This window comes from Rhipicephalus microplus, chromosome 5, assembly GCF_043290135.1.
Source record: "Rhipicephalus microplus isolate Deutch F79 chromosome 5, USDA_Rmic, whole genome shotgun sequence".
NCBI classification, from domain to species: Eukaryota; Metazoa; Arthropoda; class Arachnida; order Ixodida; family Ixodidae; genus Rhipicephalus; species Rhipicephalus microplus.
In genome coordinates this window covers 50353301-50368229 of record NC_134704.1, presented here as the reverse complement: position 1 = coordinate 50368229, position 14929 = coordinate 50353301, and the positions used below count along the sequence as shown (strand labels likewise).

At 43.5% G+C, this 14929-nt stretch overlaps 1 protein-coding gene across 2 annotated transcripts in view; it reads right to left on the bottom strand.

Annotated features, from left to right (window-relative positions):
• Positions 1 to 806: 806 nt before the first annotated feature.
• The window catches only part of LOC119174577 (Importin 9), a 73155-nt gene continuing 59032 nt past the window's right edge, over positions 807 to 14929 (bottom strand). For both annotated transcript variants that reach the window (XM_037425553.2, XM_037425552.2), the window contains exons 21-25: positions 13796 to 13962; positions 12808 to 12941; positions 11593 to 11708; positions 10803 to 10890; positions 807 to 5682 (exon numbers count right to left, since the gene is read on the bottom strand). In XM_037425553.2, coding sequence (XP_037281450.2) covers positions 5489 to 5682; positions 10803 to 10890; positions 11593 to 11708; positions 12808 to 12941; positions 13796 to 13962 — 699 coding nt within the window. In that variant the 3' untranslated portion in view covers positions 807 to 5488. The remainder of the gene's footprint in view (positions 5683 to 10802; positions 10891 to 11592; positions 11709 to 12807; positions 12942 to 13795; positions 13963 to 14929) is intronic.

Genomic DNA, 14929 nt, shown 5'->3' with positions numbered 1-14929 from the left:
CAGTTCATGCAACTGTTTTTCATTACGGTACGGGTACTATAGCTTTATTGTGTTGCACTGACTTGAGAAAGAGGGATACAAAGAGAAAAAGTCTTATGACCCTTTCAAAACGAGAAAATGGCCGTACACCGAAGCTGTTCATGCGTGATGATCCCCTCGCGGCATTCCCTGCAACGACCCTAGCTGTCCTCAGTGACACCATGAGCCATACATACCTCGCCATGTTGCCTCAGCTTCGCAGTCTCCTCTGGCACTCGGCCACCGCTTCGCGCAGCAGAGCATATTGGGATACGGAAGCTCTGACCAGAATACCCAATGCTAACAAATTCTATAAAGAAATGAGTTTCTCCACGCAGTCGTGCAGTGCACATGACAAAATCTTCCAAACCTTGTGCAGCAGGAGCAAGCACCTGTGAATTTTGAATACAGCTGCTTCCCAGTGTGTCAATTCATACGCTAGCCAGCCCAGGTTTTTTCTCGTGCTCAGCTGCTGACACACAGAATGTAGAATCGAGTGAAAGTTTTAGCAGACATATTTTGTGAAGGCAACATGCTGAAGGCCAACGTGCTTAGATTTTTTGGTGCACGCTAAAGAACTCTAGCTGATCGAAATTTCTGACACCCTTCGCTACAGCATCCGATATTCTCATTTTACTTCAAAAACGTAAAACCCCAACATTTATTACTATTACCTGTGTGCAGAACTTAGATATCCTTTTCAAACACTCTGGCAAATGAGCAGGTGCAAGTACACTGTCTGAAATGAATCATAAAGTAATGACAGCAGAAGAATAAAAGACAAAGACTTTCAGAAAATCTATATAATCTTGTTCAGTGATGCAGGTGGGGAAAAACAAAAGGTAAAAAGTCCAGTGTCGAGGAGCAGTGGCAAACTTCAGAGATATGTAATGCATGTGGTTGTACGAGACATGTACAAGCCAGTGTTGTTTTGGCACACAAAACGTTCTGTGTCACGCAGGACACCCCCACACGATTATACCAAAAAAGCTTGAAGCTGCTGCTATTATGTACACATAACTACACTTGCAAACTGCCTTCCAGAGGTTGGTGGTCAGGCGACTATACGGCGGGACAACACCGCTAATGCACGTCTTGCGCCCAGACACTCGTCTTTCTTCACATCACACAGAAACTATGGAATACATTTATGTCATAGCCAGTATAAAAAATGCAGCTATTTACACGCTGTCATACCAGTTGGGCAAACAAAGCACCTCAGTTCATACTGACCCAAGACCCCCTACCCTATAAACGGTCTCCGTTTAAACTAACTCGAAATGCTCAAGCAGCCGTCCCTATTGAGACATTCAGCATGCTTTCTAACATTCCCATATGTTGTCATTAAGATTGTTGTGGATATTTCAAAGAATTTACATAAAATCCATATACTTTGGAAAAACATTACAAAGGTAACAAGGACTTATTGGAATGACCTACGTAACGTTTCACTGGGCAAGCATGTCAAAGAAAAAAAAAGTCACACGCAGATGCAAACTATATCTGCCAGTAGCAAAATTTCAGACTTGGCTCGGAATGTACAACAACACATTTCTCAAATGGTGCAAGAGCCCTAGCTGCTAAATGTAAGCAAAAGACAAAATTAAAACAAAAATGTGAACAATAGGTTCTTCGTGCGTGTGAGAATAGAGTCACATGCGAACATAAAGTAACAGACAACAAGATTAAGCCAGCAACACAATTCCTTGTTTCCATTGCAAAAACATTTGCAAAACAGCTTAAATTTGCAAAACAGCTTGCTTACACAAAACAGCAATGTACTTTCTTTCATGATCCTAAACATATCCCTGCCTTTGTTACTGCACTGTCAGTAAGACCCCTTTTCTTACAATTCATTTCAATGGCCTTCAAAAGAGATTCAACCACACATAAGAAAAAAATTAAGTTTCTTAAGCCTTTACCGGGCTATCTTTTCCATTTCTTCTTCATTTACAACCCCTGAATGGTGAGATATTATGTACAAGTGCTTTATTACAGAGACTGTGCAACTTTTAGACGTTAAGACTCGGCTGGATGCACTGAGACTATATCAGCATAATACGACCAAAAACTGCAGCTTTAGAAAAAAAAGAGGAAGTGCAGGGACATCAGTTGCTGAGCAGATTACTGTGGGATCCCTAATAATTATTAAGAGCAAATAAGATGTTATTCTTTTTTTTTTTTTTTTTTGGAGACTGTGCGACCAAACCAAGAAGCGGTCTTTTCCTGCATGCCGTGTGACCAAATCTTTACATTTTGCTCTATGCAGTCAAAGAACCATGTCAAAAGATACCCAAAGTTTGAGGTTGACAGCCTGACGCAGAACGAGATATGGTATTCTTGCAACCTAGAAAGTTGCCTCCTTGCGGCTCAGAAATTCTTTGACCCTCTTGGGCTAAGAATCCTTTTTTTTTTCATTAATGAGGGACATGGTGCATAAATTTTTTTTTTTCATATTTATTGATAAATTTTAATGAAATTTGATGAGTATGCATATTTCTGAACAAACTAAAAGACTTGCACAATAAACCATCCTACCACAATACTCTGGAATCGGAGCTGATTGCAGTTGAACAAAAATGTATCCTCCAAACCCACCAGACAAAAAGTTGCGGTATGTTGAACATTTGCAGTGAAATTCTAGCTTGAAATTAACTCACTCACAAATGTTCATTGTACAATAATGTTTTGTCTCATGTGTTTAGAAGATCCATTTTTGTTGCACTGCAATCAGTTCTGACCACTGGTTATTATGATAATATGATTTCCCTTGTAGCTCTTTCAGTTTAGAAAAAAATCTTTCTCCCCAAAAGACACATGAAATATTCTGTATCTAAAAACTACTGATTATACAGAAAAAAACTGCATATTTGAAATCAGCACACAAATATATGTCAACTCACAACGTTCATCAAAATCAATCAAGAAATAAAAAACTTCTTTAAGAGCAGTGTTTCCCCTTAAGTAAAATAAAAAACTGAGAATAACATTCACCTATACATAATACAGATTACTACAAAGCTTCTCACAATATTACAAAAGAAAGATGTTGCAGACCACTGCTGCATGACTCTGGAAAAGGAGCTACAGAATTTTAATAAAACATGCAAGGAGCTGTTTTAGACGCATCAATTTCTTCAAGCATAACAATTCAAAGGAAAAGAAATGCAGGTCCGCCCCAAGGGCAAGACAGTTGTATTGCAATCTACACCTTCCAACAAAGGGGGCAATCTACACTTTACAACAAAGGGGTGTCAGAAAAGCAAAAGATACCAAAGCGCACTCTGATCTACGCCTTATAATCGACTGCTCTACAACAAAAAGAGCATTATACAGTTAAACGTGGATATAACGAAATTGATAAATTCCCAGAAAATTCGTTATAAAAAGAAAGGTTTCCCTTATATCCAGGTTCGGTACAAAAATTCGGAAAATAAACCCGCAAATTAAACAAAAGGGGGACTGAAGGCAGAGCTAACCCCAAACACTTCATTTTACAGTAAAAAACTGAGTTATTTTTGCGATAGAAATTATATATACCCTCTCGGCGGGTTCTTGCTGTCACCGCCATGTGCCGCAACAAGTCCAAATTGACAACATGCCCACGCGCATTGCAACTTTCACAAGTGGGTACAAGCGCGCGAGCGCTGCTGAAGCAGAGATCACACGAGTCGAGTCGGCTTATCCCTGGCGCCTGGAAAGTGCATAACATCTCCCGCGTGTTAGAACTGCCATCGAATGCTCAAGCAGAAAGTAAACCACCTGTCTTAAACGAGCATGAAACAAAGTGGGGAGGGAGGGGGGAATCGCTCAAGTAGCAATAATAAACTTGGATATTAAGGGCCGTCGCGATCACTGGCGCGCTTGCTATTTCGGCGAGTATCAGTGCGGTTTCAACGCGAAGGGGCTGTGTGAAAAGAGCAAGCGCAATCGTTATGGTCAAAGTCGAAGGCACACGATTCCCCCCACCGGAGGATAAGCGCGCAAGCATCTAACCCCTCTCTTCCCCCCTCCGCTTTCGCGGGGCGAAGTATGCATGGGAGATAAGCGCCATCAGCACATCGTGACGAGCTGAGCACGGGCCGCTTTTTTTTTCTTCTTCTTGAGTTTCCATATATGAACGAAGGCGGCGACGGCGGGAAAAACCCAGCCGAAACTGCTCATATACAAAATTGCACGTGCGCACCGCACTGAAAACGGAGGGCGAACGACACGGACACAGACACGGTTAGCGCGGAAACTGTTCGGTAAAGCGCCCTCCATATGCAGCGCGGCTTCAGATATGTGACGCTAACCAGAAGCGTGGCACTGCCAACGCGCAAAAGTAGTTTTTTTCTTATTTTGGTTTGCAAAAAAAGGGGGGGGGGGGGGGGGCACAACCGCGCATGCGATCGCGGCGGCGAGAGAGGGGCCAACGCCGGCTCGTGAGGTGCAGGCCCGCCGCTACCGCTTCGGCGGGGCAGCGGGGGAAGATGAATGATCCTACCAAAATGCCGAAATGCGGGGCGAAATTCCAAGATTGTCCGTGGGGAAAATTCGTTTTATCAAAATTGCCTCCCGCAGTTACTTTGTTACATAGCGGTCGCAAATACTTGTGCTCCTATGGAGCGATAGCGGGGAATAGAAAAACTTCGTTATATCCAGGAATTCGTTTTATGAAGGTTTGTTATAAGCAGCTTTAACTGTATACACATTCTCTCACAAATGTAGGAAGCGCAGCATCTATTTCAATTCCAGCAGGTTGATTAGTGAACGCCATTCATCATAAAAGCTTGCTCAATTATGCTTGCTGTAAAGAATTAAAATAACCAATAGCACAAATAGAAACACCTTACCACTGTATTGGTGGAAATAAGATTATTAGTATTATTATTAGTGGTTACCGAATTATGCAAATATGCTTGCTCGCACTCTACAGAGAGCTTTAAAGTGAGCTGCACAGACATCAAGAAAATCAACATGCTTCAGTATAGCGGACTTGAATTACGAAACCTGATCCAAGCAGCAAAGGCTAAGTGACGGCTTCTCTGTGTCTCTGTAAGCATTCACATCTGATTGAGCAAACGCCTACAAATGGTTTCACATCAATCACACGCAATCTTTGGACAGGCGGAGTGACACAACACGCTTGCGGAGTCATCGTGAGTCGCACGTCGGTGCACAGGTGACATCGCACTCGGCCCAGCTCACGCTGTCGATACTTTTGATTCACTCGGCAGCACACACCGCAAATAATCGCCACCAAATGGAATAGCTGCAACCAACATAAGCGTTACAACCACAAACCAGGCGGTCGTCAAGCTACTGTACACCTCGACTGGCTCATATGTACACACTACTGAAGGCATATGAAGAGAGGGGCACGATGCAGAACTTGTGCCACTTCCCACTTCCAAAACAAGAGGGTACGAGGAACTGGAGAGAGTCAGGGATGACGCAGAGACGGAGGCGATGACGGCGGTTCCACTTGTCACGCCAGTACACCCGCGCTCTGAAGAACCTGCAGCTCCTGAGGGGTGTGGTGCTCAGAAAACTTGCCGTAGAATGGCTGCCGGGAGAGCCCGGTGAGGAACTGGACAAGGCACGACTGCACGTCCACGCGCGAAATGGGGTCGGCCATGGCGTCGGGGTCGTCGCTGTCATCGTCATCGTCTGGGTCGAACACTGCATCAAGACGTGCAAGTCGAAACTTAGTGGAGTGACATTTCCAGGTTGAGGGCAATGAAATTTCTCTTATATAACAACAATGATTATTTACCGTATTTACTCGATTCTACCGCGCCCTCGATTGTAACGCGCACCCGATTTTCACCGCGAAAAAAAAAAAAAAAAAGTAAGACATCGATTGCAACGCGCACCCATTTGCCTCGCTGGCCCGCACGATCACACCACTCGAAAAAACGACTCCTTTCGGGAGCGTCTTCCATTTAAATATGAGGTACGGGCGAAGCTTGTGCCCATCTGACGTATAACAGAGAATTGCCGTCACTGTAGTTTTACCGTGGATCGATGTCAGCACGCGAACTTGCTTCGCCCCTTTCTTTTCGACGGTTGTGGTGCCAGGCATGTCGAAGTAAAGAGGCGTCTGATCGGCATTCCCGATTTGCCCAAGCAAGTAGCCGTTGTTGCGCCGCAAGTTTAGGACGAACCTCTGAAAACGGTGAAGCTTTTCATCGTATTTCACAAAACTTTTCGCATATGCATGTTCCCCTTCGGAGGGAAAAGCCTTTCCTCTTCATAAAGTTAGTTAGCCAGCACCTGCTCACTTTAAACTGGCTCCGCATTAGACCTTTTTCTAAGACTAATTGCATAGCCCGCACTTGGAGCAGTTCTGTCGTCACGGGCCGCTGTGCCGCTCGCTGCTCAAGCACATACTCGCCGAGCAGCTCTTTAATTTGCGGAAACCGACCCTGCTGTGGTTCACTGAAGCCTTTGCGTGAAGCTTTGCTGTCGACAATCTTCTGCTTTTGTTTCCGCCGGTCTCGCACGCACATTTCGGGAACTCCGAACGACCGTGATGCGGCCCGATTTCCGTTCGTTTCTGCACACGCGATGACTTTTCTTTAAAACTCGAGTGCACCACAATGCCGCTTTTAAAAGTCGGCCCTTCCACGCCGTTGATGCTAATGCACTACTAGATGACGAACTCCTCAGCACACGTACGAAGTGCCGCACATGGGAAACACATAGGCAGAAATGGCTGAAGCGCCATGCCGACGCACGTAGGGGGCGGCCATTTTGGTTTTGCCGATGGCAATAGATTGACCGTAATTTTTTTGTTCGTACTCGATTCTAACGCGCATGCGATTTATGAACTCGCTTAACCGGAAAAAAGGTGCGCGTTAGATTCGAGTAATTACGGTAAGTTTCAGTCCTAAAACCACGACATGATTTTGAGGGACGTTATGATGGGCGGGGGGGGGGGGGGGGGGCTTGAAAAATTTTTATCACCTTCTATTAAGGTTTCTTAATGGGCACCTGAATCCAAGTACACGAGCCTTAAGATTTCACCTACATCATGATACAGTGCCTGCAGTGAGGTTGGCACATATAACACACACACGCATGCAGCAAGCGGCCCAGCAGTATGGCGCAAGCCTAGTAGGCGATCATCATCATCATCATCATCAGCCGGACTACGTCCACTGCAGGACAAAGGCCTCTCCCATGTTCCGCCAGTTAACTCGATCCTGTGCTTGCTGCTGCCAATTTATACCCGCAAACTTCTTAATCTCATCTGCCCCCCTAACCTTCTGTCTCCCCCTAACCCTCTTGCCTTCTCTGGGAATCCAGTTACCCTTAATCTGTCTACACGCTACATGCCCGGCCCATCTCCATTTCCTCTTCTTGATTTCAACCATTATATCCTTAACACCCATTTGTTCCCTAATCCACTCTGCTCTATTCTTGTCTCTTAAGGTTACACCTACCATTTTTCCTTCCATTGCTCACTGCACCATCCTCAATTTAAGCTGAACCCTCTCTGTAAGTCTCCCATGTTTCTGCTCCGTAGCTAAGTACCGGCAAGATACAGCTGTTATATACCTTCCTCTTGAGGGATAGTGGCAATCTACCCGTCATGATTAGAGAGTGCTTGCCAGATGTGCTCCACCCCATTCTTATTCTTCTAGTTACTTCAATCTCGTGGTTCGGCTCTGCGGTTATTACCTGCCCTAGGTAGGCATAGTCTTTTACAAATTGAAGTGCACTATTACCTATCTCGAAGTGCTGCTCTTTTCCGAGGTTGTTGTACATTACTTTCGTTTTCTGCATATTCATTTTAAGACCCACCTTTCTGCTCTCCTTGTCTAATTCGTAATCACGAGTTGCAATTCGTCCCCTGAGTTACTCAGCAATGCTATGTCATGGCAAAGCGCAGGTTACTAAGGTACTCTCCATTCACTCTCATCCTTAACTGTTCTCATTCTAGGCTTCTACAAATCCCCTTTAAGCACACGGTAAATAGCATTGGGGAGATTGTACCTCCCTGCCCTACAACCTTCTTGATTGGTATTCTGTTGCTTTCTTTATGAAGTACTATGGTAACAGTTGATCACCTGTAAATTTCTTCCAGGATGTTTATATATGCTTCATTGACGCCCTGATGCCGCAGTATCTGCATGACTGCTGATATTTCTACTGAATCAAATGCCTTCTCGTAATCTATAAAGACTATGTATAGTGGTTGGTTATATTCTGAGCATTTCTCTATTACCTGATTGATAGTATAAATGTGGTCGATTCTTGAGTAGCCTGTTCGAAATCCTGCTTGTTCCTTTGGTTGATTGAATTCTAATGTTTTCTCAACTCTGTTAGCAATTACATTTGTAAATAGCTTGTATACTATGGAGAGCAAGCTGATTGGCCTGTAATTCTTCAAGTCCTTGTCATCTCCTTTCTTACGTATTAGGATGATGATTTTTCCAAGACTCTGCCCCGCCGCGGTGGTCTAGTGGCTAAGGTACTTGGCTGTTGACCCGCAGGGCGCGGGTTCGAATCCCGGCTGCGGCGGCTGCATTTCCGATGGAGGCGGAAATGTTTAGGCCTGTGTGCTCAGATTTGGGTGCACGTTAAAGAACCCCAGGTGGTGGAAATTTCCGGAGCCCTCCACTACGGCGTCTCTCATAATCATGTAGTGGTTTTGGGACGTTAAACCCCACATATCAATCATCTTCCAAGACTCTGGTACTCTTCCCGTCAGGAGACACCTCGTAAACAGGGTGGCTAGTTTTTCTAACACAATCTGTCCTCCATCTTTCAGCAGATCTGATGTTACCTGATCCTCACCAGCAGCTTTGCCTCTTTGCATGCTCTCCAAAGCTTTTCTGACTTCTATCATTACTGGTGGGGTGTTATCTGGGTTACTGCTAGTTCTTATAGTATTAAGGTCGTGGTTGTCTCGGCTACTGTACAGATCTCTGTAAAACCTCCGCTATTTTAACTATCCTATCCATATTGGTAGTTATTTTGCCTTCTTTGTCCCTTAGTGCATACATCCGACTTTTGCCTATCCCCCAAGTTTCCTCTTCACTGCTTTGACGCTTCCTCCGTTTTTCAGAGCATGTTCAATTCTCTCCATGTTATACATTCTTACATCAGATACCTCACGCCTATTAATCAACTTCGAAAGCTCTGCCAGTTCGATTTTGTCTGTTGTACTTGAGACTTTCATGATTTGACGCTTCTTAATTAGGTTCTTCGTTTCCTGGGAAAGCTTGCCAGTGTCCTGTATAACTACCCTGCCTCCAACTTCCACTGCACACTCCATAATGATACTCGTCAGATTACCATTCATTGTATCTACGCTAAGGTTGGTTTCCTCAATTAGAGCTGAGTTCCTGTTCTGAAGCGAGACTCTGAATTCCTTTACTTTCTCTTTCAGTGCTAGCTCATTGATTGGCTTCTTCGGTATCAGTTTCTGTCATTCCTTCTTCAAGTCTAGGCGAATTCGAGACCGTACCTTTCTATGGTCACTGCATCGTACCTTGCCAACCACTTCCACATCCTGCATGATGCCTGGGTGTGCACTCATTATTAAGTCTATTTCATTCTTATTTTTGCCATTATGGCTCCTCCATGTTTACTTACGGTTTCCTCATTTTCGGTAGAAGGTATTCAATATCCGTAAATTATTGCATTCTGCAAATTCTACTACTAGCTCTCCTCTGGCATTTCTAATACCGATGCCATAACCTCCTACAGCGTGGTTTCCAGCCCGATTTTTACCTACCTTTTCATTAAAGCCTCCCATCACTATAGTATACTGTGTTTTTACCTTACTTATTGCCGATTCCACGTCTTCATAGAAGCTTTCAACTGTAGCGTCATCATGGAACGATGTAGGTGCGCAAGCCTGTATCATTTTCATCTTGTATCACTTATTGAGTTTAATTACAGTACCTACCACCCTTTTGTTAATGCTATAGTATTTCTCTATGTTGCCAGCTTTGTTTCTGTGAATTAGGAACCCCACTCCTACTTCTCTTCTGTCAGCCAAGCCCCGATAGCAAAGGACGTGCCCATTTTGTAGCACCGTATAGGCCTCATCTGTCCTCCTAACCTCACTGAGCCCTATTATATCCCATTGAATGCCCTCTAGCTCTTCGAATAGTACAGCTAGACTTGCCTCACTAGATAAGGTTCTAGCCTTAAACGTTGTCAAGTTCAGGTTCCAATGGCGGCCTGTCCGGATCCAGAGATTCTTAGCACCCTCTGCTCCGTTGCAGATCTGACCGCCGTCGTGGTCAGTTGCTTCGCAGTTGCTTCACAGCTGCTGGGGACTGAGGGCCATGAGTTAATTGACGTTTGCATGTGGGAGGTAGGCACCACACTTCAGAGTGAAGGCGTCACTTCACAAAGTGAGAAGGTTAAATACAGTTTCTCTGGAGGGTTTATTAACCCTTCTTAATACAAATGCACAGAAAAAATTTAACGAAATAACACTGCTTGGTCGCTAAGGGCACATCTAGGTTGAGGCAATATCTTGGAACTACTGATATATAATAATGATAATGATGATTAAAACTTTATTTTGGTCCAGAGAACACGCAGGGGAGACCTTGCGCCCTCCAGCTAATTGGTGGCGATTGATCACTTTTTCTGGCCCCATTGAGTTCATCACAAACAAGTTTGACTGTATTACAACAGACTGTTGAAGTGAATGAGAGAGCCACTGATGCGAAGACGTGCTTCTCGGAAAACTTCTAATCCTAAACAAACTACAGGTCTTAAATGCTGGGCCAAGGCCCTTTCGTGTAATGTTATCATGAGATAACTGAACTTACCTGCATAGTCTGAGGCAGGGGCAAAGTTCCGCATGATGTTCTCCTGGGCATCTCCTTCCATATCGCCTTCTTCCTCCCATTCTTCATCCTAAAAAAAAGTAAAGAAAGATCTATATACAATTAAATATACTACATGTAAAATGTTTTTGTGCTGTCATTTGTGGCTTCAAATTGCATCACGCAAAAGGTGCTGCGCACAGGAACGATGGACAAAAGAGAAGAAACGAAGAGAATCAGCGCTGCTTCTTCCCTTTAGCCTGTCATTCTCGTGCATTCTGCGGTTTGCAGACGATGAATATGTGTCAACTTGCGCAAAGTGCCATTTTATTCAAGCTGCAATCAAAAAGTAACTGTCAACTTGAGAAAAAATTACAGGCTATTTTGATTAATCCTACAATTACTGCAGCCTCAAGGAACACATTCAGTTTTGCACAGACCAAAATACAATGTAAACGTTGAGTGCAGACACATTGTTAAGAGAAAATCAATGTACTGAAACAAAAACAATGCGAGTTACTTTTACATTTTTAACATTCATAGTGAACACTACAGAGAGGCAAGTTGCTAAAGGACACATTGCATAAAGTGTGATGCTACATTTGAAAATGAGTATTCGATGTCTGCTGTCATAAGCAGCAGCATTAACTAAGCATATGGACCAATAACGAGCCTGTACTACAAGCAAAGTGAGCATTACCTCGCATCCTGTGTCGACTTATCCGACCCACGTCATTTATTGAATACAAAGCTATGACAGCAAAGCTATGATAACAACAAATGAACGCAGTACCTCAGATTCATCCTCATCCTTGTGAGCCGTTGCATGGTCGAGACAGTTGCTCAGCTCGTGAATCATAAGTTTGTAAATCTTCACCAAGACTGGAATCTCTGTCCACTGGTCTGGATCTAAAGACGAAACAGTTTCAGAGGAAAGAAGACAGAATGAGGAGCATGTAGACTGAAATGAAAAACTGCTGCAAAGTGGTAAGCATAATTTACAAGGCAGCTAGCATCATGTCATCCCCACATCATGATCATGCACAATACTCTATCGTCTGTGCAGCAGGAGTACAGGGAATATCCCTTCGGCCTCGACCTCTACAGAAACTAAAATGAATTATTACTTTCGTACTGTAGTTTGCGTTACAGCATACATTGTAGAAAGCCATGCAATAAAATTTTTAGTCGGCACAATATATATATTTTTTTCAATGGTGCCGATTAGCATTTGGATATCTTTATGTGCACGAAGAATCTGTAATTAATTCCCTCCCCCCCCCCCTTTTTTTTTTCAGGCATCACTTGTGTGACAACCTGTTGACTGAATATACAAATGAGACACTTAAAACGATGGTAAGCTGAAGTTGGGCACTCAGACTCGAACACCACAGGGAGGATGCTTGTTGCCCAGTTCCCTACTTCTGTGTAGTACATGTCTGCATGCCACTTTTCTGTGACGAGGCAATCACTTGCGGCAATTTCGGCATGCTGCTGACAAAAGGCACAAGCAAGAAACAAAGGTAGTACAATAGAATCTTGACGATGCGATTACGGGTGATGCGAATTTCGCAGTGATACAAATTGATACGAAAATGACACTTTTAAAGATTTGATTTTTGGACAGATTTTCGGTTTCCAAGAGCCGCGTCTCCCCACGCGGCGCGTGAATTTCCATTGAGTATGGCTGCTCTCGCTCCCTCTGATGGCAAGCCTGAATGTGCTGCGCCAGCAGCATTAGTAAGAAAACTGCGGCACTTTATTGAGAGATGGTGAAGGCAGAAAGGTCCAAAAAGAACGTCCTGGACTTTTTTTTCAGCAAGAAGTAGTTGCGAATTAAGTTCTTGTCCATCTTCATAATCAGCTTTAGCTTGCTTTTGGTTCACACCAATGTAAGATACAAATATTCTGAGTGCTCCCTTCGAATTACTTTGAATTCTTATCACCGAGATGTTACTGTATTACAAATGCCTAAAGAAATCAATTGAACGAGACGTGCTGTACGTACTAGCAGCACTCTTGGACCTTGTCCGGATGCCTTCGTTCGCATTGATCACCCGGTCCCCTTTGACGTTGATGCTCACCAGACGAGAATCGTTAGTCTGAATTCCATGCTCCAGAAGCTTGCATAATGCCAGTATGCTGAAAGAATAATTACGAGAGAAAAAGAAAGATTAGCTTCAATTTTTATTTTTTTAACACAAACAAAGGTGTCTTTGTCCATGACATATAGATTATGTATTGTGCAAGTAGTCTCTTACAAAAAAGAGATGTGCCATCAACACTCATAGAAGTGCAAACACTCCAAAGGAAAGGCAAAGTGCAGTGCCTCTTGTACAGGACTACTTTTGATGCTACCATATAAGCATATATAAAGCAATGCACGTTGAAAACAATTGTAATTAAGGCTATGTAAGGCATTATGTTTAGGACCGCAGTACTTGCTTGTCTTTTACATAGAGTTGCGCGAATATTCCAGCACTTGGAATACTTGAACAAACATTAAAGTATTTGAATTTGCCTCAATTTGAATTTACATTATTGAAAATTTCGAAGTGAACGAATAGATGTACAATAGCTTGCATGTAACACTTCTGTAAAGATGGCTTCACTGCAGTAAAGGAGTACTATACCATGAATGCACCTTTCCAAGAAAAATATACGCTGCATAGATCTACCTCTGGTTAAATGAACAATGTACCCTCACATCCATTCTTACATCTTCAATATCAAAAGCATGTTATGCTGGCTTATATGCTCCAAGTATAGTGAATTTTAATATGTAACATATTTTTCAGTTGCATCACTTATTTTATCAATTGATTTCTACAGTAAGTAGACAAAGCCGAAATCAAAGGCAATTCAGCGTAATGAATTCACAGCAAAGCACAAATACATATTTTTTACAGTGTCTTCGCCATATTTGCATGCCCTAGGAAGTTTTTTTTTCACAACGTTAGTTGAATGCTACTTGTGAGACACTCCCCAATGCTCACCTGACTTTGGTCTCGTACGTTCCATAAAAAAGTGCCTGCCTAGAGCACCACTCCGCGAGGACGAACGCTAGTGCCGACTGGCCCGTCGGTCCCGGTACACCCGAGAGAAAGTCGAGGACTGCCGACATCTGGGTGTGCACAAGATGTGCAAACACCAGCACCAAACTCTGCAATGCAAGAAAATTGCATTTAGACCAGGGTACGCTTACTGTACAGTGAAATCTCGGTATAATAAACTTCAGGGGACCACGGAAAGTTGTTCGTTATTTTGAAAGGTTGTAGTGAAAGCTCAAAAATGAACCATAAATACATATTTTTCACCGACCAAAACGACTTGCCTTGGCAACAGTGGGTCCTTGAACTCGTTTTTCATGAGAAAAAACAAATGCACAAGTGAACGCTAAAACTTGCATGTCTACTTTAAAGAAGTCTAACATTATTTTTTTTTTTTTGCACAAGCAGCACAAACTTTGCAGAGCGAAGGCCTCCAGCTCATCCACATTCCTGTGGTGCGATTCCATTCTTTGGTCACAACAGCCTGCTTTTTGCTTTCCAGTTGGCGAAGAACCATTGTCTCGCTTAGCGAAAACTGCTTCCGCTTCTTCGTCGCAAGCAGAGATGAACTCATTTGTAGTATCACCGCAGCCCAAACGCCAACTTGCTTTGCGGACGCGATAAGTAATCACCGAAAAGAGATGAACACGACTGAAAAACAAGGCCCCCAAAGAAAAACCCGAAGCGTCATGGCTGTCATCGCCTCTTTCGAAGAAAAAAAAAAAGTGCTAAAAAAAGAACTTCACACATTTCGTTTTCTGCTCTCTCGCTGTCTCAGGTTATCCGCGCTCATGCTTCCTGCTCCGCAACTCCCACTCTGCCTCGCTGACCTTGCCCTCCCTTGTTGCCCTCGCCTCTGCGCTCACTTGTAAACCTGCAGCGTTGACGTTTCAACAACATGAAAAAAAAAATCGTCCCTTTTTTTTTTGCCCACCACATTGTCACGCGTTTTCTGAGAAGCAAGGTGTCCCTTCGCTTTGTCGTCTGCTTGCGTACCGCTCCGGTGATCGCGATGGATTTCAGAACATAATTTCGTAGCACTGAGGTATCGTTAATATAATGCGGAACTAAATTAACGCT